The 26,414-nt window shown below is 45.5% G+C and overlaps 1 protein-coding gene across 1 annotated transcript in view; it reads left to right on the top strand.

Annotated features, from left to right (window-relative positions):
• MUSK (muscle, skeletal, receptor tyrosine kinase) overlaps positions 1-26,414 on the top strand; it is a 55,012-nt gene that overhangs the window by 14,908 nt on the left and 13,690 nt on the right. The window contains exons 6-11 of the mRNA XM_009328995.1: positions 12,376-12,500; positions 16,420-16,579; positions 18,087-18,093; positions 20,402-20,668; positions 25,318-25,493; positions 25,913-25,936. Coding sequence (XP_009327270.1) covers positions 12,376-12,500; positions 16,420-16,579; positions 18,087-18,093; positions 20,402-20,668; positions 25,318-25,493; positions 25,913-25,936 — 759 coding nt within the window. The remainder of the gene's footprint in view (positions 1-12,375; positions 12,501-16,419; positions 16,580-18,086; positions 18,094-20,401; positions 20,669-25,317; positions 25,494-25,912; positions 25,937-26,414) is intronic.

Here is a 26,414-nt window from a genome sequence, read left to right as displayed (position 1 = left end):
CCTGCTGAAGGAGGGTTGCACACTATTTTTACGATCTTGGTATGTCCTGTAGCAATAAAATGACACTTGCCTCTGGTTTAGCTCTGAGGGGACACCTTGGAGGAGGAGGGTTGGTTCTTTCTGGCATGTACTGGGGTCACTATGAAGTGGTCCTCCACCACCGTGCTGGTTTCCAGCTGTGCAGAAGCTGCATGGGTATATTGAGTTGGCTTTCCCCCGTTAGGTTCCTTTGTCAAATTAGTTACAGCCTACACAACTTATGGAAAAAAAGACTAGTAGAAGCACTGGCATGAGGCAGAAGTGCAATAGGCAGAAAGAAGCCTTCTCCACACAGCTCTGCAAAGCAAAACAAATGAGCAATGATAAATTTGCTGGTTCTGTTAAAATTAACGTGTGAGGATGACTTCCTGTTGCTCACGTATGTCCAGAGATGGCTAGAAAAGGTAATATGTGCATTGAGATAAAAGAACAATATTATACTCTTGGCTGTTTGCCAAGAAAGGTGTTTTTAATTTCCTGGAGGCAACATTTCTGACCTGCGGTTTTGTATTCATTTTCTATCATCTTAAACATTTTGCTAACTAGCTGTTTAATTGCTACATTATCAGTTTTGATAATGAACATTTGTGCTAACCCTAGAAGAGAAGAGCATTTATGTACTCAGTGAAGCAGTACCTTGCCAAAGGATTTGTACAAATTTCCTGTTGATTGCTGTACTGATGCCCAAAGTGAATCTGTGGCTGAAAGGTTCCTGGATGAATCCAAGATTCAGGACTATGGTAGAATAGAAGCATTTGCTAGCTTACCTGATCTGCAGTTTACACAGATGTCTGAAGATTGAAGTTTATCAAGAAGATATTGGCTCAGATGGCTAAGATGTTCCATCCAGTTTTACCTGAAGATCACTCCTTTTGAAATAAATAGGAGAGCAGCTATTGCCTTCAGTAACATTGAGAGTTGTCCTCAAGTGCAGAAATTCCTATTGATGTCAGTGAAAATTGAGGGCAGGGTATAGACTTTTAGGCTGTGCCAAGTATGCATTTCTTGACCCTTGTCTGAGCATTTCAAATCTGTAGGGTTTGCATGATAGGCAGCACTAGTGAGACATTAATCTGTTTTTTTCTTCATGCATTGGACAGCTGTTTATGTAACATAGGCTGTAGAACAGGAGAAATTTTGGTTTTCATTGCTATTTGCAGTGACATTGATCCAGTCCATTAATATGACCAGTCCAGCAAAAGCTATGCAAGGGCTCGTCAGGTTCAGCTTCTGGGCCTGCTGCATAAAACTGTACACCCTCTGCGGTCCCCATGGCTTGACATGTGCAACAATGATATTCTCCATACCCATTTTGTATAAATTTTATGACATTGAAAGAATAAATTTAAAGCTCTTACCTGGTAAGAGGCATGGGCATATTGCTGTTATGAGCATGCTTGTCACTCAGACACAGACAGAAGCTGTCTGGTAGTTTTTTTTTTTTTAATGTGCGAAATAAATTCCACTGGATGGTTCTGCTTTAATCTCTTGCTATCTTTTTCAGATGTGGTGCTTATAACCAATACTCAAAGTATATACAATTCCTGAATCAAATAAGAAGTGTCTATTGCAAAACAGCAGTAAAATAATACATTTTACAATGACTTACAGGCTTGATTGCCTGACCTGGGCTCTGTGTTCTGGCGGAGTTTTTTGCTCTGTTTTGGAGAACATTTCCTTCTCTCCTTGGGGGAAGAAAAGTGTCACTTTATGAATTGGTAGAATGGGCTCCTGTCCTATCTGTTCTTCATTCTTCAGAATAAAAAAGTCACAAAAGAAATTGAAAAGTTGACTGTGAATTGCTTACAGTTTAGAAGTAACAGCTGTTTTTAGATGAGGCATAAAACTATAAAACATATGTTTCTTTATCAGCCTAATTTATAGCTTGAAATATGGAAAGAGCATTTTCTGGAAATGAATGGAGTTATTGCCATTAAAATGTACAAAGGGTTGTGGTGGATTAGGCACTAACACAAATGAAGGTAGAATGTTCTTCTGAGAGGTGTCCTTCCGTTCCAACAGAAGCATGTGTGTGGAAGTCATCTGCTGTAGGAAGACAGTCTAAATTGTCTACTGTGCTTTTTAGCCTTGCATACTGGGACTTTGTGTGCGGAATTCCTGAAAAAAAGGTTTTTCTTCCCCTGAAGATGAAGAACAACCTTCCTGTTGTGCCTTTCTTTTTTTGGACCCAGCCAGTGAAACCTCTGATGTTCCCAGTTTGCCCAGTGATGCATTTTTAATGTTGAATAAGAAAGAAAAAGGCTATAAATACATGGACTGTAATGTAAAAGGAAAGAGTACACAGACGGTCCTGTTGGTTGTGTACTGAGATGCACCTCCATCTTGTGATTTACATGAAGTTGAGCTCAATCTCCAGCCTGTGGCACCAGAGAGTTGTGGAATTCAGGCATTTTGGAGTATACTGTGCGATAAGGTTTAGTTTTGAAGTCATCACTGTACAAAGGCATGTCTTGAAATTAGCAATCATAAATCTGTCAGGAAACAAACAAACAAATTTGCTAGGACACGTGCTGGAAGATCCAGTGTGCTCATCAAGAAACTAACTGGATTTTTCATGGATTTAATAACATTTTTGGATCAGATCTTCTCTACAGTTTCCAATTGGTTGAATGGGGGCATTGGTTGAGGGCTACTTATCCTTTATCCAGGCAGTTTCATTCATCCCTCTGTCGAAGTGCTCCTGCTCCACTTCCTCCTGTTCTACTACGAAGCAAACAAATCAGAACAAGGGTAGAAGCAATGCTCCTCATGCTCCCCTGACTTAGACATTGTTTGTTTTTGCGTTCCAACTGTGGCAGATAGAAGTCTTTTCCTGCCCACAGTTTATTGCTTATTACTAGCTACTAAAATAATACCCTGCCACAGGCCACAAAAATGTTCCCCTATAAGCCACTTGTGAGAACCGCCTTAGCCTTAAAAATAGGAAGGTCTTCCTTGGAGAATCGTCCCTTCAGAGGGAAGGATCTGCCAGGACATGGGTAGATTTGGTCTAGATTTTTTTTTTTTTTTAATCGTTTTGTCTAATTCTTGGAGGCAGTGAGGGGACAGCAGACTAGATGACAATAGAAAGCAGTGCCTTGGCTATTTAGTTAACAGACTATGCCCACAAAGTGTAAAGCTGTTTTGTGGACCTCTTATGTAGTCTTGGGACAAATTTGCATCACACATAAATCAAAAGACAAGAAAGTCACACCATAACTCAAGTAACAAGAAGGAAAGTATGTATTTAGTCCAGCTAATCTATCAATTTGGATGGACCACATTCCAGGGATGGGCCCTATTTCAAATGAAAACTGGCTCCAGATGTGCCATCCAGAAAATTTCCTACAGTTTTGTGTCAACACTTCTGTACTTGATGTAGACAAAATAGGGAAGGGAGGTACTAAGAGACCACCAAAGCAGCCAGTCAGCACTGTTACCCTGACTCTTACTGCCTTGCCCATAGATCAGCTATTGACGTGAAATCTGAATTTTTATCTGTGCCATCTTCTGGGGCAGGATGTTTTGGGTGAGATGGATTGCCAAATAGCAGACTGACAAGGAAGTTTGCAGTTTTGCATTTAAGTGCTAGGCGAAATTTCCTCAGGGAAACTCTGATACTGACACTGAGGAAGAGTGTTTGGCTCTGCTATGAGCAGAGGCAGAAACCCTGGGAAAGGATTGCCTTCCCTGTCCACCGTCATGCTGGTATGTGTATCTGCAGTCAGTGTCCTGTGGCAGTAAATGGTGAATACTGCAGTTTGCTGTTAAACATTTCAAAGGGTTTGGTGGGAGGGAGCATTACAGGGAAAGAAAATAGTACCGAGCTTGCCTGTAATTATACCAAAGTAATTGACTGGCCTCAGCGGGGTGGCGTGGGCGTAACTGAAAGCCCAGAATATCTCATTAAATCTCTTCCTACCTACTGCATTCACCATAGTCATCCCAAGGTTCTCAGATGCTGCAGATACGACCATAGCCTTAATTACAGGGTAACAGGGCAAGCCGCAGGAGAAAGAAAACAGCCCCAGATCTTCAGCAAATGAACAAAGAAGCGTGAGCTATTCAGTTTATTCCTGAGGCTTGCTCTACTGTGACATAGGCATGAGGTGCACGCTGCCTTTGAGTAATTGTTGCGGGGTGGCCTCCTGCACTGAGGAGCTGCAAAGCAGGCCTCCTGCGAGCATGAGGTTTCTGACAAGGCATATACAAGCAATTCTTCTTTAATGGGCATTTGAGCCTGCTATTTCCTTGTGCAAAAACCTCTTTCCCCTAACAAAGAGTTTGGAAAGGCACTTTAAAAATATATGAATTTCTCATATCATTGCATGAATTGTGGTTTTAAGAAAAAAAATAGGTATTGCAGACAAAATCCCTCTGGCTTGTAACTAAGAAGCGTGTGCTTCCTGCACAACAACAAAGAGAGTTGAGGACAGAGAATATTCATAGCTGTCAGATAAAGGGGGGCAGAGCAAACTGAGACAACTATCCAGAAGTGACTGCCTTTTCACACTGAGAAACCAAGATAGAGCTGGGGCTGAAGACACAGAAAGGAGGGTTTTGAAGGCAACCTGAAAATTTTAAAGAATCGATTTAAAAGTCCAGTTTTGGTAAGTTGTCTGTGGACCAATACCATTTTCCTGAGGCTGATGCCTTCTGTCTTCCAAGGACCTCTTTCTGTCTTTCTCATTCAGGTAGCCTTGGTGGAGGTGAAAGCCCCGCATTTATTTTCCGATGTAACTCACTATTCCAAACTGTACAGCTCTAGATTTTGCTTCTAGCAAAATGCCAGTTCTAGTGTCAAACAACATTTCTAGGGTGTGTGTGCCTATACTATGGAACAGAAATTGTCTGCTGTTGTGATGCTCCGTATAGGAATTTTCCCCTCACATCTCTGAAATTGAATGCAGCCCCAGGCAGCCCCTCCCAAAAAGGGTACCTCAAACTAGGAGTTGAGAATAGGGAACAAAGATGGATCTCTGTGTTAGGAGGGACTAGCAGAGTTTTCAGTGTTGAAAAGCAAGCACACATGGTGGATAAGGTGAGCAGGGAACAGGCTACTTGCTGTCACCCCAAAACAAGAAACATCCTAGCAGCTACTGCTAGCAGCACTTTAAAATAGATGAAAGGAAGTACTTTTCACATGGCATGTAATTAAATTTATGGCACTGCTGTTACTCATTGGTGGAGACCAGACGTCAGGATGCTGCAGGGCTTATCTCAGTTTTGGGTATCCCAGTGATTCCCATAACTGCCTGTTCCATTCCTGAGAGTGGGAGAGAGGGAGACTTGTGTGCAGCTGTGGAGATTTTAGTACGCACAGGCAGACTGGCAGCCTGGACAGCAGACGTGATGGGTCATGATCATGACTGGAATGAGCAAAAGAGTTGCTCTTTGTCTCAGGAGACTGGGAACTTCTTTTTCAGTTTCACATGCAGTAACAGGTAATGGCAGAGTTAAATGGCACACGGTGTGTCTCTGTACTGCAGAAAAGCCAGAGCATGGGGAGGTTTAGAAGGGTCTTTCCTTCAAAGAAACCAAACACATATATAAAACCAGTACTGACATGAAAAGAATTTCCTTATTCATTTCCTTGGTAAGTAATTTGAACATGTTATCCTCGCTTGTCCTTGAATCTGGTGTTTGCTCTGTATATAGAAATGAACACTTGTACAGAACAGGTTTTATATAGTTACACAGGATATAAGCTATCTATTTACATTTTACTCATGGTTATTATAGCTTTGCATATTTGCAGGGTCTGCTTTTAGGATTCCAGAGACATCTACATGCGATGCAAAGTCTTTCACAGCTGAGAAGTTCCTGTGCTGGCTGCTGCATTTAACATTATATGAGTCCTTCTGCTGATGTAAATTGTCCTACCATCCATAAATCTTGGAGCTCACTCTAGAATAAGGTTACCTTGAAAAGCTATTGCCTTGCTAAGAAAAACTTGCTTTGATATTAGACACCAGAGCTTAGAATCTGAAGGCAAATGCTTCAGGATGGAGATGTTGTGGTTTCCTCCATCTCCCTTCCACACAGATCTTGAATTGTCCCTGCTGTCCATCTCACAGTCTCAGGCTCCAGGTTGAGTGTCTATTGCTGTGCTGTCTGGCCTGTGCTGCATGAGGTGTTAGAACTACTGCAAGCCCCAACTCTCCCAAATCATGTATCAGGAGCCAGAAAAGCTTGGAGATTTTGAGATTTTGTACAAAATGTTAATATTTCAAAAGCATTGGTGGGTTCTCCTCCCAGATTACCATGATAACCAGGTGGATGATGAAGTACTGCTTGCTTACAGCGCTTCTGCAGCTTGCTCTTCTGGGGCCTACACCTAATACAGTTCCTTGAGAAATAATACAGTGGTTGTGTGCATTTCCTACTGCATTTGTACATTATTTTCTTTTGATAATCTGTACACACGTGGTGCTCTGGCAATAAGCATGTTTGGATCAGGATTAAATAAAAATAGGTAAGCAATTTGATAGAGATAAGAGGAAGTGTCTCATATCGGCTTTGCCTGTGGCATTTTGTTCCTCTTTGTGATTACTCAGTAGGCTTGCAAAAAGATAAGTATTGCAGTTTTGATAAGAAATACTCAGGGATCAAAGTGAAACTGACCTTGCAGTTATCTTGGGATTTAATTATTAACTCAGCAGTTTTGGAAGGGAGGGTGGGAGAGTGGCAGCAGAGCTTGAGTAGTGGCAAAGGTACAACGTGAGCCATTCCCATAAGGAGGTGTGTGGTGAGCCATGCGCAGAGCCCATCACTGCCGCTGCAAGAAGAGTTGCTGTCCATGCTTACTGAAGATTTTGTTTGTTCTCCGAGCTGGGATTTGGTCCCGGTGTGTCAGCTGCAGAGACTGTACCTCGCTTCTTCAGCCCTGCCTCTTGGCATGAGATTAGCTGCTACACACAGCTCAGCGTGGCGCTCTCTGCGACCGCTGATCCATGAGCGAGAGGTGTGACCTGTTCTCAGCTCTGGTATTTCAAGAATTGTTGGGGTTTTACATGGATTAATTTGAAATGTCAGAAAACACAAATGTTGCGGCTTTCTATGTGTTTATAAATGTATTTGTGAGACCTTCCCTCATCTCTCACCAGTGGGAAGGAAATGGTAGCCCCTGTGCTTGTTACCTCTCCTTGACTGTCTGGTTTAGACTTGTCAGGAAGAGTGAATGGATGTGAGATGAATGAATCTGAATGGGGATTTAGATGACTGGGTTTCTCACTGGCAAAAGACTGCAAACACATTGGCACAAGTTTATGGTTCTTCAGAGCATATAGGTGGCAAGCATAAATGATTATTTACAGATTAGTAAGCAAGGTCCATACCCAGAGAACTCCTCTGTAGAGAAGGAGTCATTTCAATCTGTCACACTTCAGGTATGAAAGAGCTACGGGAACATCGGTGAATGCAAACAAAAAAATGCTTGCAGTTTAGCTCCTAAATGCTTACACATGAATAGTACGCAGCACAAAAGCTTTGCCAGGGTATTTATATCAGGGAAGTTTCCAAGGCGATGTATATCTTACCAATTCTCCCAGCAATGTAGACACATCTGTTCTCAACACAGCACCAGCTGTACCAGAAGAAAAGACATTTTGCACATAGGAGTTGCCTTTACCCACTGTATTTTGCAGCTTAGCTAGAAAAAATTTTCAGTGTAGGACTTGGCCGTAATCACCCAAAAGGCCATTTTTCATGATAAAAGCAAAACAATCAGGGAAAGTGGAGCAGGTTGAGATATCAGATCTGGCACTATGGGCATGCCAGATCTGGCTTACGTGTTAGACCAGGTTCAGACTGTGGTGGGAAGGGACTGTGTACCCACTGTCGCCGGTGGTTGCTAACACAGGTTTAGCTCTCAGTGGCCTTATCTCGTTTTGGACTATCAGGTATGCTTTACAGTATGCCGGGACTAGCAAAAAACTCTTGGATGTGTATATGCGCAGATGTTGACAGGCTGGGTTAATTCATGTACATTGGAAATGTTGCTTGCGTTCTCTGAAAGTCAAGGTTCACCAAAGCCAGTGGAGGCTCTGGAAAAAAAAACATCCCACACCCCAAAACCAGTGCTTGACTGGGCCTGGTGCGTCAAAGCCAGCTTTAAGGCTTATGAAACCCTGGCTAAAAGGGGCGGCCTTCTGCAGTGGGGCTATGCACACAAGGGTTTCCCATGAGCTCTGGGTGTCACTTAGTCCTTTCCCGAAAGCAGCAGCATGGCCCCAGGCCACCCAGGCTGCTGCCTGGATGCAAGTGGCCCAATTCAGCCTGCTTTAACAAAAAAACAGTCCTTACCCAGTCGGGGGGCAGGCATCTGCCAGGACTGCAGGATCGGGCCCCAAGCTCTGGAAATGAAACACAGCTCAGTCAAAGGCAACGGGAAAACAAAGTCTCCTGGAAAGAGTTAGCCATTCAAACCAGGGGCTGGGGGAGGACCCTGCTTTAATCTTTTTATAGCATTAAAATTTCGTGACTGAATTAAAGCCCTACTGTTTGGACTGGATGATGTTACTTAATTCTCAGAAACAAGAGCAGCTGGCCGCAGTGCATGCAGATACCTCCTAGCAAGCCCTGCAGTGCCCAGCACATCATTTAGCAGGGCTGTAAAAGAAAGGACATTTATTAGGGGGATTGGGAGTGAAACTTAACATGCTGGCTTGGCTTTTAGCTGTCCGGATTTCATTTCCAGCTCCTCTGTTTTATTTTGCACTTAAATAAATAAATAAATGAAGCCCTCTTCACCCGCCTTCCCTAACTGCTTTTTGGCATGCCTTTGGATAAATCCCGTGCTGAGAGCCTGGGGGGGTCTTGATGTGAATGTTGTTAACCTTGTGGTGATGTAGCTAAATAGGCATAGGTCCTGTCAAAATCCACTTTTGGGAAGACCTGGAAAAGGAGGGCAAGTAACGGAGGTGTTAAAAATCTCCTGATTGTTGGGGATTTTCACTCTGAGGAAAAATGAAAACAAAACCATGTCCTGAGCCCACCAAATAACATTAATTTCAGAAACATCTATTGACATTTCCTGTTCCTTCCTCTTCCTCCCTTTCATCTGCCTCTCTCTGCCAGTTGCTTAGGTTGGCACCATCAGGGTCACCATTTCTTCCTCGCCTTTGCCTCTTTCTTTCTTTGTGTAATATGGTGGGGGAAAAAAAGGTCATAGCTTTAGGGGCTGGGTTCTTCCATTTAGCTACAGGACAAATTTCCTTCATGCAGTCACCAAAATGGACCTCGAGCTCATCCTTACCCTACTTTGCACTGGTGGGAGGTGACACTGGCTGCTCTCACACAACCCGTCCCGGCTTTCTGGCAGCACCCAAGTCTGCTGGCAACAGCAGTGTGTCAATCATCCATCCATAGATGATGGGGCTGAGAAATAGCTGATGCTATTTTTTTAATGCTGTTTCCCAAAGTGATGAAGAGCCCTTTGGAAAATATGACCCTGGGTGTGCCAGTCAGTGGCGCTCCAAAGCCCGTTGGTACCTGGGGAGACCAGCCCTTATCCCAGGGAATTTCTCACTTAAAAATGAAATAATGTAAAAAACCCCAGGTTATTCCATTCACAGTATCTAGAGCTAAGTACTTAAGTTAAATAGCTAAACTTCAAGTACAATACTTTTAAAAAGCATGCAAATATAAGTACTTGAAATGTTAAAGTATTAAATCTGTAACTTCAATTTTGAAATTCCTGGAAATGCACACAGTGGCACTGCAGGTAGCAAGAGCTACCATTCTTCCACACTTTGGAAATCAGCTTATTTCCTTATAGGCCCACTTTTACTTAGCCACCCCTCCCTGTGCTATATAATACACCTGCAGTACTTTCCACAAGAAACACCTGAATGCTTAGCAGCTGTGGCTGGATTTTTTACCCCTGTATTTGGTGTTTTAGGCTTGAATGGCCTCACCCTTTGCCTTCCCTATGCTGGCGGACAAGTGCTGATGCCAGCAGTGTGCTGGCCTTCTAAAGCAAGTGCTGTGACCAGCGCTGGTGGGGCGACCCCAGGGAGCAGGATGAAGGTTTCTGGCCTCCCCACAGGTGCTGTGTGTCAGCCAGGCCAGCCACCATGCTCGCTGTGGCTTTGCTCCCCGCCCGTGCAACTGCCACCGGTTTGGAAGTGCACCTTTTTTTCTCCTGGCTGACAGCTCCTCGCAGATTTTGGGAAAGAAGCTGGTACAGAGGAGGGCATGCATGCCTGTGTCTAGCACCAGCTAACGGGGTGCTGTTAATTCATCACTTCGTTATTAATTAAGCTGGGCAGGATCTGAACAGCAGAGCTGTCAAGAGGGCAGGGTCCCAGCAGCACACTGAGAAACCAACAGCAGCATGAGAAAAGCACTAAGGGCCGTATTCTGGCTCTGGGAGCTAACGCGCTAGCTTCAGTGGGAGCCATGTGCATGTAACTGCTGCCAGAGGACAGGCTCAAAAGTTTAGTATTTCTCTGAACGAAGTATAAAAGTAATTATGAGCTTGGCCCGGGGCACTCGGGGCTGAATTCATAACCATCTGGTGTTAATGGCCTGAAGTGAAACTTCAGGCAAAGGTTTCATTTTGCTTATTATTCATCAGGAAAGTCCCAGCCAGCGACTGCAGCTTTCCTCATTAGTGGTGGAGCTTCATACCTGCTGCCTTGTTGAGGGGGCAGGGGGGATGCAGCAGCCCTGTTGCTGCTTTGCTTTGACTTTAAGCAAGTGGCACCAAGCATTGACAGTGAGGGACTGCTCGGAGACAGTAGAGGAATTAAGAAGCTGAATATAATATGTATCCTCCCACCCTTTTCACTTCACTGAAATTAAATTTAATATTCCTAAAAATCCCTGCCCAGGAGCCTATCGAATGGCTGTGCTCCTGAGACAAAAAAGTTTCTATGCTGAAATGTACACCTAGTGTTGCCTGTCTACGAGCAAAAGCTGGTTTTAGGCTCTTTGTTAACACAAATCTCAGCCCTTTCCCAGGCCAAGACTGGGTGGAAGTATGATATGGAAAGCATATACTTTTTTTATTCCAACCGAAATTTTGCAGACGAAGCCTTCCCATCCCAAATGGTGGGGACAGATGTTCAGTTTCTGAAGAGACCCTCATTGGTCTCCTACTTGCTCTGCATTGGAGGTCTCCATCTGGGAGCAACCAGTGGCCAGTGCTAAGAAGTGCGTCGGGAAACAGAGACACAGAAGACCATGACATGATCTGATATGTTGGTAAGGGGAAACATACGGACAGCAAAAGTGACAAAGAAGATATCAGGTTTGTCTAAGAACTCAAAGAGAAACTCCTTTGCTTACTAAAATTTCTGACGGAGATTTTAGTCATTGCTGTGCAGCCCAGAAGGTAGAGAGCAAGCATTACTCACTAAGCATGAGAAATTGGAGTAAGAAATAGCACAGAACTATTCACCCTGTTTCTGTGCAGACTTTCAGGCATCCCCATTAAAAATTTTGGGTCAAAACTCAAATGTTCCGCATGGGAAATGTCTCTCTTCTCTGCTTTCCTTTATGTGGTCCAAGTACAGCAGCTGAAATACAGCTTGCGAAGGCCATCAGAGCTGTGTTTCTGGATCAAAATAAGTTTTCAGCAAAAATACTTCAATTCTTCCTTTCACAAAAAAAAAATTCTTGGGGCAGGGAGGCGCTTATCTTGCTTATCTTCAAACTGCCCAGTAACCATATTGCCACAAAAGAAGCAAGAGCAGTAGAGATGAAAAGCCACTTTAAAAACCTACTTTCCCCCTGCAATCTCAGCTTCCCAAAGTCTTTGCCAGCCATTCCCCCATAACTCGATGTTGGACTCTCTCCCCTTACAGCAGGTTGTCGTGGCATGGAAAATGCTGGGGTTTGCGGCTCTCCATGGTAAGTCCTAATCACTGCGATCACACTGAGGAGCTTATCTGACCCTTAACCTTCACAGTATGTGACCACACTGATGGTCTCCTTTGATGGTTTTGAACAAGTTTCGCATGAGGTCACTCTTGGCAGGGCAGCATGGTAACTTGCCGAATATTTGCTGTAAGCTGTACCATCTGCACGCTACCGATGAGTTTCCCCTTGGTTTTTTGCACGTTATCTCCCCTGAGGTGTCAAACTCAGATGATGCAGAATTTTCCAGAGGTAAATTTTCGTCCTGTAAGGCGAGAACTTAACCACGCCGATCATTTCCTTTCTCCTCCTCATCCCTCTCCCAAGACTGTTGTTCACTGGGAAGCCCGTGCTATGCTCTGACTTTTGTTTGTGGGGCTTATTTCAAGACCTGTCAGGAAGGAAGCATCCTCATGGCAGCACAGCCTCAGCTTTACATTGCCATTCAACTAGCACTTTTGTCTTCTCCTGCAGTTTTTGCCAGAATCCTGAAGGCTCCTGAATCCCAAAATATCACCTTTGGGTCTGTGGTGACATTGCGGTGTGCAGCAACCGGCCTTCCAGTCCCCACCATCACCTGGCTGGAAAATGGGAAAGCTGTAAGTGTCTCTTTTTTCATGGTTTTGGCCCCGGAGAGCTATTAGCAGCCGGAAGCATAGCCCAAGGATTAAAATGTGGGGCTGGGAGCCAGTGCCCGTGGTTTCTATTCCTGCCTTACTTAGCGCCTCGCTGTGCAATGATGTTGAGCCCGCCTTGCCTCCTTGCTGCAGTTTTCTCCTCTGCAAAACACTTTCCCCCTTCTCCACGGTGTTGCGTGGGTTAATTTGTTAGGGTCTGGAAAGCCCAAGATGAAGGATACTTTAGATGCTTACAACCTTCCTCTGAGCCAGGGTTTCTAGGACTTCATCGTGGGTTTAAGTATTTCTGCAGCCACCTTTCCTCTCCTTTCTCCTAACGTGGTAACAATAACATGGCAAAATTGCTTATTTGACAAAATAACACAAACCGAGGTAGTTAGAGCAAACTGTCTTGAAGCAAAATACCTGTGGGACACCATATATGCACAGCATATTTGCAGATGAATAGATCTGAAATTTTCTAGACTGACCTAAGTGACGCGCTGAAGTATGTCATCAATTTATTCCTGGCTAGAAGCATGTCCTCAAGAAAGGCACACCCTCTTCAGCGGCAGGCACCAAGAGATGCAAATCCACTGCTTCTCACAGGAAATTGTTCCATGGTCTGATTATCCTGACCATTTAAAATAGGTGCCTGCTTTGAATTAGTCTGGCTTTCATGTCTGTGTGTAGGCTATTGCAATGCCTTTCCTTCAGCTGAACTGAAGAGCCGCTTGACGCCTGATATTGCCTCTCTGGGTGCACCACAGTCACAGCAGCTCTGCAGCCTGAGCCTGCCATCAGTTTCCTCCAGTCTTCACACAGTTATGGTGGACACGTTTTGTACTCCCTGTGGTCTTTCAACAGCTTTTTTAAGGATGTGAGCCCCAGGGCATGATGCTGTGGAGGCAGGTGGAATAGCCACTGTGTGCAGGGTGGCAATTTGCCTCCACTCTTTCTCACTGACCCCCTGTCAACTCCAAGTTCTTCTGGCCACCGGCTGGCCATGGCCATTCCTGTGGACTTGCTTGTGCAATAGGACCAATAAATCCTCTTGCTCCAGTTCCTTACTTCAGGAGGCTATCTCCACCCCGGTCTGCGTCCTCTCTTTCCATGTATTAAAATATATTATTGAGGAGCCCAGGCTACTCTGCAGGCTGCCTTGCCTTCCTTGTCTCCTCTAAACCTTATTCTGTCCTCCAGTCTGATTAGGGCTACTTTTCTATATTCCTTTGAGGTCATTAGGGAGAACTGCAAAGGGAGCAGATCAGCCTCTGCAGAGCCCCGTGGGTCCTTGGTAGTTTCTGGCGATAATTATTTTGAGACAACTGCAGGTGTTCACTCAAGACTTCTTCCCCACTGGGGAAGAAACCTTTTGGGGGGCCTGGGGTCCCTGGCAAGGGCAGAGTATTTCCAGAGCACAGACCCATGCTCTGCCAAGTTCCCACCAGTGTGTCGGTCCCACAGAGAGCTGTGTGTGAGACGATGCTTAGCCCCTGCCCGGGACCACTGCCTGGCTGGTCAGGTCTGCTCTGCCCCATTCCTGTCTGCAAGGCAAAGCCCAGTCCCAGGAGGGTGGTGTACCAGACTGCCTCATTTTAAATATGGCAAGGAGACCTTAAGGAAAGCCCGTCTCTGGGAAAGTCAGACCAGGAAGCGGGTGGACTGGAGCATGTGCATTTGAGGGCTGGCTCACGAGCAAGCAATGGTGAGTCATTTGAAGATGCAATGTGCCTGTGGCGTTACGGTCTCTCAACACCGACCTGTAATTGTCCTGAGGTTTAAAAAGTGGGACTCTGCTGAGGTTATTGAGCTGCCTTTGAAGAGAAGGATGGAAAATCCTCTGTGCAGCAGCTGCCTTGCCTGCCTAAACAGAAACACAATTCCTTTTCCTCCTGCTATGCACCACGGGGCATCATAGACCTTAAACTGTAGTTTTCCACACTGCAGAGAATGAGTGAGCCAGGTATGAAGATGTGAAGAGGTCCTTGCTTTGGTGGTGGCTGAGGTGGCATTTTAAAGGCTAAAAAAAGACCTGCTGGAAACAAAATCTCAGGGAACGTATTTGAAAAGGGAAGGGAATCAATTAACACGAAGGGAATGGCTTGACGTTCCCAGTAGAGAAAACAACAGCTGGCTGGTGTGGAAGCCCTAGGCACAACTACCTGATGCTTTCACCTGTGATTTTCCACGGTGCATGTGACCACACGTACTGCTCGTACTGCTCGTACTTGTGGCTACCCGAGCGCCCTTTTCCTTCTGCGGTCCAAGCTGGGAGGAGCAATCCTGGCTCACTGTGCTCACAAGGCACAGTCCAGTGCTGCTGGGAGGGGAGCTAGCAGGACGGGGGTATGCCTGAGGCCTGAGGGGTAAGGAGAGAGAGAGGACCAGATCAGCACAAACAGCTCAGGATGAGCAGCAACCTCTCCTGGGTGGATGCTGGGAGGCAGGGGCAGCCTGTAAAGAAATTCCTCCTTTCCACCACGGAGGTCCCAGCAGTGTCTTCGTGCTGAGTGGTTTCTGGGGAGGAAAAGAATTCTAAAAATAAATCTGACCAGCACTGTAACAAAAGAGAAACTTGTGAAAAATTATCCCCTGAGCTCCTACCCACCTGAACTTTCTTCACAGCATAAGGTCAAAAGATATCCCTGGTCCCTGCATTTGCACAGTGACGGGCATACCACCCATCTCTGATGCAATACTTACAATAACTATGTTGGTCTGGTTACTTAGTGATTTCTTCCTATGCACATTCCCTCACCATGACATCAAGTTGAGCCTGAGTGACGCAAAACAAATATATTATTTTCAGCATTTTCTTTTCAGAGAGAAACCAATCTGCTTACTGAAGACGTGATACAACACTGACACATCCCTTCTTGCTTTTTCAATTATCACTGTTAATACCTTTGGAAGCAGACACAGATCCCATTAAAATCATGTTTCTACTAACTTCCAGGGAGGTCAGATTGATCTCTCTAACCTCTCAGATAGATGTGTAGGTAGAGTGCTTTGCTGGGATGGATCCAGGGAGACAACTCTCACTGTCCTTAGGGCCAGGTCGCACCAGTGGGATCCACAGGCAACCACATCTTGCTTGAATTGCAAGCATCTTACTGATGCTTCCTATCAGTATGAAGGATAGAGCAGGCAACGCTGCTCCTTCCTACTGCCTTTGCAGGGTAGAGTCTCGGTGTACTATGACCTCCTACTTTAAGGAATGCCATATGAGCAGGAAAGACTTGAGGACAAAATCAAGCCCAACTGGGCAAAATCAGCAGGCTCCAAGCTCATTTACCTGGGAATTTCTGACCTGGGAAAAGAGCTGGCCAAAATCACCACATCTGCAGCCCCTTCCATATTTCCTGGTGTGAGATAAGAAAATCTATTGGATATCTGCCAAAGTGTTGGAGCCAGAGTGCTTGCTTTGCTCATGACTGCTTTGGAAGTGTGGCAGTGGTTACATTAATCCAGACTCAACAACTTCCAAACTCTTTTCATTTCTCCCTCTGTATAACCAGGGTCTACAAAGGAGCCTCGTGCCCTTCCTTGCTAAGGCATGAATAGGCAATCTACTAGAAGAGTTCCTGGAGTAATCAGCCAGCTCAATTACATGAGCAAAACTGAGACTACAGCCCTCTGGAACTGTAAATTAATTGCAAAAGTATTGCTGAAGTGTGAAATAGGAGAGGTCTTTAACATTTGCTTTTGTCTGTGAAGTCAGCTGCTATGAAAGCACCAAAAGAACACTGGCAGCTTTAGCTCTCTGCCACTTCTATCTGCTTGCTACATCTTTCTCTGCCAATTTAAATGTTTGGGGCTCAGATTCTTAGATTTTCCCTTGGTTTTTTTGTTTGCCTTTGTTGGAAACACCACTGCACTGGGCTTTTCACTCTCTTAGGTTTCTGCAGGGTCTATAGCGGAAAGTGTCAAGGACAGAGTGGTTGACTCCAGACTGCAGGTGTACGTCACCCGACCTGGCCTGTTCACTTGCCTCGCCACAAACAAACACAGCAAAACTTTCGGAGCTGCAAAAGCTGCAGCAACCATCAGTGTTTCAGGTATGCTGGGAAAGAAGGGGTCGTTAATTTTTCACTCTTGCAATTGCAGTCCTAGCTTCCCTGCTGGGGGAGAGGAAAGGGGCATGAAGTACTCTGGAGGAGGAGGGAAAGCCTTGGAGAGCTGATAGTGTGCCGAGGGCTAAATTTGAGTACAAATGCATCCCCTGCCAGGCTATTTCCTCATATATTCTTATACTTTGGAGACTGGCACAGCTGTCATTTCCTGAATGTTTGATGCCACCTTGTACTTTATGTCCCAGAAGCACTCTTGGTAAGTTCATCCATGTGGAGGAAGTCGTGGCCGTGACCCAGCACGGGTATCACCTAACAGCAAGGTGAAAATAGCTTTCGTGAGCACTTCAACTTCTCAGGGAGTTGCATCTAGAAAGCAGGGAGGTTCCTGTTGGAGCAGTACCCCGCCGTGCCTGGGGTAACCTCTGCTCCCAAGGACATCTCCCAAATGGGGAAAGGATGATCCAAAGAGGAGAAATACCAATGGTCTGAGATAGCTGACAGCAATTATCACACCAAGAGAAAGGTGGCAGCTTGTGCCTTCCCTCTTGGGACAGGCAGGGGGTTTTAGTCAAAGGAAAGAGGAATCACCTGGGACTCCAGACACGGGGTGGTAGCCCTGGTCCTGCTGTTAACCCAGCATGCATCTGCCATTCTCTTTGTCCCTCAGCTTCTACTCTGTTGAGAAAATAACAAGGCCTTTTCTTACACTGGGCATTGAGACTTAGCAGCAAGCTCTGCCCCATAAGAGACTCAACACTTGGTACCATATTCCACATCCCCACTTCTGCTTTTAGCCCAGGCAAGGCTCTGCCCCATGAAGCAGATCTGCAAATGCAGGAGGGAGGGCAGGTGCTTTAGGCTGGTGGGAGAAGCTGCACTGCCCTCCTCCAAGCTGCCTGTGCTCAGCAAGAAAGGAGCAGCCCCCCAGATGTGAGCCAGAGCCTGCCTTGGCCTTGTTCTAGCTCCTGAGGGTCCCACGGCAGAGGTGTCCCTGTCCTTGGCTGATGCTCAGCACTTCCTCCCTCTGCTAGCGCATCCCAGCTCCCTGTGGTGCTGCAAGAGGGGGCACGGCCGTTTCTCCCACCTGTTACAGCTGCTGTCTGCAGTAATAGGTGCATAGGTGGCTTAAACAGAGGATGCTATCTGCTGGTTATGTAGGACCCAAAGGATAAGGGTAAAGGTGTGGGTTTAGAGTGCAACAGTCCACCTCAACAAGAACTGCAGTCAATGATCCACTTCCTCCTCCTCCTCACTCCCTCTCCCCGTACGGTGTCCAGTGTTGCCCAACTCTTCTTCCACACAAGAAGGTGCAAAATAAGGACTGAATTTAGCTGCATCCTTTTCAGACAGCTTACAGGTCTCAGACAGATTTCATAGCATAGAAATCTTAACTCCCACATCTCAGAGGGGGCAATGAAGTGTCACTGATGTCTTTTCCATTTCTTCTTTCTCCTGGCTCATCACAATTCCTGTATCCGGTGCCTCCTGGCAGAGTGGAGGTAAGAATGACTTTGTGTGGGTGCCTCAGGGTTTTCTCTGGGCCAGGGAGGAGAAGAATGATGAACCAAAGGGATTTGATTAATTTTGCTTAAATGAAGGGAGCAGGTTTCTGGATGCCAAGCATGCAGATGAGGTTCACCTGAAGGGAACACTGATCTTTTTTATACAGGCATAATTGGAGACTGGGACCAGGTAGGTAAGGATGCTTCTGTATCCTGATCACACATCAGTAAGGGTGTTTAAAATACAGTAGTGGGCAGAATATTCTGGAGTAAATTCTGTTCACAGTTACACATCCACAACTTCACTGACCTTATACATTTACAGGCAAAAGCTTAACTGCAAGTTAAACTCCTGTCTGTGCACAGCCAATACTTTGGTTCGGTGATCACAGGATTAGGGCAAGAGAGGTTTCGATATTTGTGCCAAGCAGAGTTATGGATGGGTAAAACCACTTGTATGTGATCAGACATGCACTTTTGCTTAGTATTTTTTTGAGTTCTGAACAATTTGGCTGGCTTTTGCTTTTTAGAGTCCTATCATATTTCTACATACTGCACTGGCAGATCAGTCTGGAAGGAAAATGAGAGGGTTAGCCTGGGAGGAGGGCTGGGAGCTACTGGCTCTCAGAGCAAAGAGCAGAGCCTGAGAAAGTCTGAGCAAATGGCTTTGCCACTCTGCTGACACAGGCTCCCTGCAAAGGTCCTTGGCTCCCTCACAGGGGCTTGCAAGACTGATTCAGGAAGTTTGTAAGTGATATAGTGACCACCCGATGATGACGGCAGACTTATGCCTTACACCTGCACCTGTGTAGGTGTGACAAGCATGGGAACAGTGATCAAATGCTCAGCCCTTCTGTCCCGCAAGTTGTTCTCAACATTTGCTGCACAAAATTCCCTTTCTGTGATAAGGCGTGAGAAACATGTTGTTGCTGCTTCTCCATCGCAGCCTGGTCCCTGTCTCCCCACAGGTCTCGCCCAAAGTAGTGCAGCTAAACCAGGGCCAGAAAGTGTCATTTGCAGAGAGTGGCATCTGAAGAGCTGAAATTCAGGCATCCTGCGTAATCCCTTATCCATGTACCTCCAGCTTTCCAAAGAAAAACAGCAAGAACCCCCAAGTTTGACAATGGGCAATTATTTGGACAGGAGAAAGAAATAAAAGGCAAAGATACAAATAACTCTGCTGGCTACTCCAAATGGTTGGCATGTTGTGAATTGAACTCCCTGACCCTGGCTAAACTGGCTGAATGAGCAGTGGGGAAAGCTGCGCCCAGCCCTCCTCCCTCCCCAACTTGGCTGTCCCCCACACACAGGGGAGGCTGTTTTCCCAGGTTTCCCACCCCACCAAGGGCACTGCATCCCATGGGCTGCCTGAGCGGAGGGCACATCCTCACCCGCAGACCTTGTTGCCGTGTGGGGCGGCCGTGGGAGCTGCTGGGAGCACAGCTGACCTGTGTGTGCCCTTGCCCTGCTGCTCGCTTTTGATGGCCGTGGGGAATAAGGGAGGGAGGGATGACAGCCATCTCCTGCTAGATGTGAAAAACGCGGCAATGATAAACAAACAGCCCTGCTGTGCTTTTTATTGCTCCAGCATAGCTCTGGCCCCATGCTTTGCTGCAGGAGTTTGCAAAGTGGGAGATGTGATAAAGAGAGGAGAGGATGGACCTTGCAGGGAAGCACCAGAAGGAAAACTGCAGAGGCTTGTGCCTTCCTCCTCCATGTGTCTCCCACCTAAACATGTGTGGAAGAGAGGCAGGGTTAGGAGGGGTGCAGGAGCTGAGGAGGGGCAGGCAGGAGCTTGGCTGGTCTGATCTTGCAAAGAATTTCCTGGCATGTGTTGGGTGGGACTCACCTGGCTCCCGCTCACCGAGTCCATCCAAAATTAAACAGTTGCTAGTCAGGAGAGCAAAAATCCTGAGTTATCACAGGTGTGCAGCAAGCAGCATGGCTTATCTTTTCTGCAGGGAAGCAGGAAAACAAAACATTTTCCCATTAGGGCCTGGAGGCAGGGTGAAGGGACATGCTAGGTCACAGTTGTGCACAATTGCTCAGTCTTTTTGCCCACTTATTATGCTAGCAACCCTCAGCCAGAACCTCAGCCCTGGAGCTCGCCAGGAGGACCCTGTGCTCACACCGGGCTTCCCTGCAGAAGTTGGCTGGTTTTAGTGGGTATAACCATCTACCTTCTCCTTGACTTCTGTTAGCCTTACAGTTGCCACTTTATTCAGAAACAGAGCCTAGGCATCCTGCTCCTGCTGGTATTTAGGGCTGTGAGCTTACTGTGTGTGTATGCTCTTGTCCTTGACAGCAAGCTGTACAAGGGTGATGCAGGCTACTGCAGCACGTACAGAGGTGAGGTGTGTAGTGCTATCTTGGCGAAGAATGCTCTTGTTTTCTACAACTCCTCCTATGCTGACCCGGAGGAGACCCAAGAGCTGCTTGTGCACACTGCCTGGACTGAACTGAAAATGGTGAGTTCATTCTGCCAACCGGCTGCTGAGTCTCTGCTGTGTAACTACATCTTCCAGGAGTGCAATCCCTCAGGAGCTGGGCCAGCTCCAAAACCGGTGTGCAGGTAAATGAAAAAAAATACTCATCTTTCACTTTCATTTCGTGGGGATGTATAGGCAGCAGGGGAGTGGTGAGGGTCTGTACAGACCTGCAGTAACACTGAGTGAAAATGGGTCCTCTAGGTTTGCACAGGTTTTCCCTTTGCTGTTTCCTTTGTACGCACAAAGAAAATCTGATCCAGCTCTCTCTATGCTCATTGCTGGGGTATGGTCTGACTTTCAGGCCCAGATGTCTGTGTTATATCAGGCTTTTAGCGGACAGTGTTGAAAAGAAATATCCATTTCAATGACATAATTGATTTAAATAATTAACATATTGCTATCGGTTAAATCTTACTAGGTCAGTTTATACTCATTACTACCAAAAGTAATTACTTGTTTGGAATTTTGCCTAAATATGGTCACAGTGCGTGCAACGAATCTGGCCAAGGCAATATACTAATCATTCAGCACTTCCCACCACAATGAAGATGAAACAAAAAAAGACTACACCAGAGACACTGCCAGTGTAATTGTACCTTCTAAACCAAACCTCCAACCTGGCTCTTGTATCTTTCCATATGCAGAGAAATGTGCATTGAAACAGGGCTGACAGGCACCCCAAGGACTCCCAAGCATCTCCCCCTACAGCTAATCCACTGCTGACAGGTGTTTGTGCCACATGTCCCAGCAATGGAGACACTGCTCCCTCCCCGTGCAACCTCCTGAGCAGCCCTTCCCTCATTGCTCCTTGTCCTTCCACCATGGCCATGGAGATGAGCTTCTTCCCTTCCTCTTTGCAGTGAGATTTTACATCTTCCCCAACTTCTCAGACTAGAATAAAAGAGGTTTTTCCAAGCTCTCGTCATAGCTCTTGCTTTTCCAGCCTCTGAAGCTTCTGCTCCTCATCTCTACTTAAGTGCTAAATATATATAGCCTCCAGCCCCGGTTTTGTTAGTGTTAACTATAACAGAACGGTGATTGCTTGATGTACCTTGCAGAGGACAGCCCCACATAGATGTCTCAAGGTGAAGTTTTCTTTTTTCCTAACATAACTGTCGGCCACAACTGACTCATGTCCATTTTCAGCCCCTGAAGGACTGTTGTCTAGTCATTCTCCATTTCTTGTTTGAGCAGCTGACATCCCTGCCTAAGTGCAGTACTTTGCTCTTGTCCTCCTTGAACCGCATCTTAAAACAGATTATTCAGATTTGTGTTTATTGGGAGAGCAGCGCCAACTCTAGTGTCTCAACTAAAATACAAATCTTCTCTGCAGACATGGCAAGCACTCTGCCAGCTGGACTTGAGCCAGATGTAGTCTACTGGCAATTATTTTTCCAGTTATGTAGGGGCTTTTTAGGACAATCAGCAGCATGTTGTCTGCAAAAACTGCACTTTGTAATCTGGACCTTTCTGATTGCTCCTCCTTTAATATCTCTAAAACAAAGGCACAGAGGAAAATCCCAGTACAAAGCTTGACAATACATTGTGTTCTCTGTCTGGTGCTTATGTTGTTTGGTATTCCTCTGCCAGCATGGTAGTGGCATATATCCTACAAAGAAGTGTATGTGCAAGTATCCACAGATAATCATGCAGCCAAGTACTGGAACTTGCTTTTTGCTGGCAGACTCCTCCCTGCCGCCTTGTTGTTCTGCTCTTTGTCATTGTGCCCTTTATTACATGATCTCTCTGCCTTTTTTCAAGATGTGTAACAGTATTTGTACCTGAAGCCACACATGCACAGCACATTTGTCAGCTAAGGATTTTGCACAGTGCTCCACAAGGCATTTCAGTGAGATCTGGGTCCCACTTCATTTACCCCTGCTCACAAGTGGTCCTGCAGGGACCAGAACTCGTGGTGATTCGACTGAAGACCTGCACTTCTGGGGCACTTCTGAAGTCAGAGTGATATAAATCAGCATAAAACTGCACTTGATCTCGAGCTAACAGGCACAGCATTTGCAAATACATCTAAATCTTAATGGACTTGCCTGGCATCATCTTTCTTCAAATCCACGAGTCAATGTTACGTTTTTTTCCCTTTAATGATTTCCCCCCGTGATTTTAATGCAGATTTAAATGCAGCTTTCTTCCTGACAAGAGCCCTGGAACAGCATCCTTCCTGTTTCCTGTTCCCAGAGCACATCAGCTGGACAACAGTTCCTCCAAAGCCCTAACCCAATACTCCTTTTGATAACTCAGACATCTAATATGTACTTCTGAACAGTTGAGACCTCTGGGGGCCCTTGAACACATTTCACATGGTCTTGGTTACTTTCCAATTATCTTATCTGCTTTTTACTGACAACTTTATACCTCCCTGCAGAAACTGGCTAGACTACAGCAATTTTCAGCTGAAATACTTCATGAGTAAGAATTTAACTATCTCAGAGGCAGGAGAATTCTCCCAGTTTTTGACAGGCGTATTTCCCTTGACATATTTCCATGTGCTTTTGTCTTGTTATTTATTCTCTGCACTGTTTTTTCTCTCCCCATGTAATTTTTTATGTTCATTTTGGTTTGGAAGCTAGCTAGCAAGAATAACAACTGACAAACAGACTGAGTAAAGCTTTTATAAAAATAATCAGGGGGTAAAACAAGATGAAGTGAAACAGAAGAAAACAATATGGGAAAAATTTCACCTCATGTTAATTAAGATGCAATTTGATTAAAATTAGAGTTTTCCTGTTTTTAAGGGAAAGTGATGTCTCACCTCATAATTCTTGATTACATCTGCCTTTTACCACTGGCTGCTTCTGTGATAGCAAAAGAAAAACCCTCAATTTCTGTTTCAACCACTGCTGATATGAAGTGACCAGGCTGCAGTGAACAGTCTTGTGTTGGGAAACATCTCACTTTGGTTGGGTCTGTGTGTCTCCACCTCCTCTTAAACAGTCCTTTGTGGTCCTAAAATGTTACTGGCCCGCTTGTCCTCTTCTGCTGCTACTGTTCTTTGTCCATCTGTCATTTACATGACATAAAATTTCTAATAATAATCTGAAGTAATCTTTGCTTATGACCTCATCAAGCTCTCGCTGCTCAGGATTAAGTGTTATAACAATGGTATGAACCGAGCTCGAGACTGACCATCCCTCCCTCTGACTGCCTCACCATGCTCCCAGGGCGGATTTGTGGGTGAGCGGACAGGATTGCAGAGGAATGGCCTTTTGCATTTTGCATTTGCACACTGAATAAGGGGCTTGTTTAAGGATGCTCAGGCTTCAGGAGTGAAGGCAGCTAATGCAGTCCAGATCTCCCAAGTGTCGGCCAGCACTTCAAATGCAAGATTTTCTCATTTCCCTAGCTAAACATTTCTTTACTTCAGAAGGTCATTCCTGTTCCACATGTTGTTTAACATAAAAAAGATAAATTACGCCATCTGGCTGCATTCTGGCTTTCATGGAAGTGAGGAAGGAATAAACCAGCACTGGCTAAAACCAAGCACAGGGCAGCTGGGCTTCGATGGCTTCAGCCTGCAGACTTGAAGGGCATCCATTGCTGTTGCAGAAAAGATGCTGCCCTAGTAGCATTCCCAATGGCCTCTGTCCTTCAGGTGCTTTAGCGGGTTTGCAGCATTGGTATTCATCACTGAAACTCATGGCCATCTGCTCTTGCCAAAACTGTTGGCAGACTATAAGTAAAGAAACTGTATCAGCCCATCAGGTGATGAATTTGGCTAAAACCTTACCCATGGACCTGAGCAGTACCTTTCTGCATCACTGTGTCCTCTCCCACACCACACCTGCCAGCAGGTGTGGTGGTTGGGGAGGATGTGGGTCACATTCAGTTGAGCTCAGCAAAAGTAATCTCTGCACATGACCTCAAAGCTGGTTTTGCAATTCAGGCTCTCAAGAATGAGTACATAAATAAGCAAATCACTGATAAATTGACTAATGCAACAAACCCTCAAACTTTCCAGTATGGTACAGTTTCTTTCTTTTTTTTTTTTTGGCTAGAGCAGATATTTCTGCCTTGGCCTTCTTCACAAACAGTTTCTGATGTAAGGAACATTTAAACATCCAAAGCACTTCTTGTCAGTGAATGTTTCACATTGTTACGGAGGTAATACATTAGGTAGGAAACAGTTCGGTCTCTTGTTTTACCAGGCACTGTAAAGGTTTTGCTGCAGAGAGATGACAGATAAAAAAGGGACCGAAAGGTGTCTGTGGAGAAAAGAAGAAAATCGGATGGGTGATTCAGTGAGATTAAAAATATGGACAAATATTTATTTTAAGAAGATTAAGAATTGCAGCTCACCTCTTGTCTTTAATAGATGACACCTTAATGTATAATTTACAGAAGGCAGGTGAGATTTTTAGAATCTACTGAAAAATGCTAAGATAACTCCCAGACATGATGTTTACTAGTAGAAGATGGTAATAAATCTGTAGGAAAAGATAGGAACAAACTCCTCACAGACTGTGATGTGTGTTGTGTTTTGAGCATAACCCTGCTTCACTAAAAATGCAGTGTTGTGGGTTTCCTAAAGGAAGCTGTTACGTTTTATGCGAGTTTCCTTTATGGTTTATGAGCCAGACAGACTGGTTTAAAGAAGCATAGCCCCATTAATGGACTTTTGTCAGTCTGCATAATCCCTGCACACCGCTGCTAAGTGCAGCCACTGTTATCAAGCCATTGACTGCTGTATTTCACTGTTTTTTGCAAAATAATGTAGAGAGAATTGCCTTGCTGTAAAGGATCTCTACTGCTTTAAGGAATGGCTCTCAATGGAGGAAAACTCTCAGAAGGGGATTTACAAGCCAGGGCTGATGCTACTCACTCTTCCCGAATGCAACAGGCTGCCCAGTCTGCACCAGGACCCCAGCGCCTGCATCCACATCCCTTTCTTCGGTAAGGTGGCACAAGCTGCCTGTTGTCCAGAGAGCTGTATTCTTGGTAAGGGAGGGGGAAGGATGTGATCCATAATTTGCAACTAAAGTAAAGGCTGACGGTGGGTACTGTCCTGTCAGCGCCTGTGCACGGCACTGTGACAGCCGCGTTGGCTCTTTGCCTGTCTTGGCCAACTGGCGTGTGGGAAAAATCCTGCAAGCAAATAAAGCCTGGCTCTTTATCGAGAGGGTCGTAACAACCTTTTTGCCAAAATCAGTCTTAATGATGGCAAAGTTGCCATTCAGGTGCCATTGCAGAGAAACAAGCCGCTTAAGCACTGCTGGGAGGGAACTTTTTCCCATAGTGTGCTCCTAAGCAAGCATCTAGTTATATCACGTCCTGGACAACCCCTCCTTATGTCTTGTCTTGTCTTTTTACAGATTTTAAGAAGGAGAATATAACCAGTAAGTAAACTGCTCCAGGCTCTATGTTTCTAGAGGTGGGCATGATATTCTTTGTTGTAAATGCAGCTTGCACAGCATTTTTGTGTTTTGCTCTGGTCCTGGCTGGCTGGATTCAGGTTGTTACTAGGGAATGCCTGAGCTTCCACATCCAAGACATGGGGAAACACATTTCCAGCTCTTCAGAGCTTGAGGAGAACATGGGCTGGTACCTGTTGAAAGCGATTAGAGAGGCATGGTGCTTTGAGGTGGTACCCTCCCCTCCAGCTGTTCCCCCTTCTTTCTATCCATTGCTTCTAGTTTTGCTTTTTTTAAATTTCATATTTCTGATACTGCTTCCGAGGTCACCCCATGATATGCTGTTATATGCTGTTACTGACATGGTAACCTACGTCAGGCTGGCCTTACAAGACCTTATTACCCAAAAGGCCCCAGCACTCTCCTCTAATCATCTCTGAAGTCTGGCTGTTTTTTGCCTGAC

The sequence above is a fragment of the Pygoscelis adeliae genome, unplaced genomic scaffold, assembly GCF_000699105.1.
Source record: "Pygoscelis adeliae isolate BGI_AS28 unplaced genomic scaffold, ASM69910v1 Scaffold127, whole genome shotgun sequence".
In the NCBI taxonomy this organism is placed as follows: domain Eukaryota; kingdom Metazoa; phylum Chordata; class Aves; order Sphenisciformes; family Spheniscidae; genus Pygoscelis; species Pygoscelis adeliae.
This window is presented reverse-complemented; position numbering and strand designations above follow the sequence as displayed.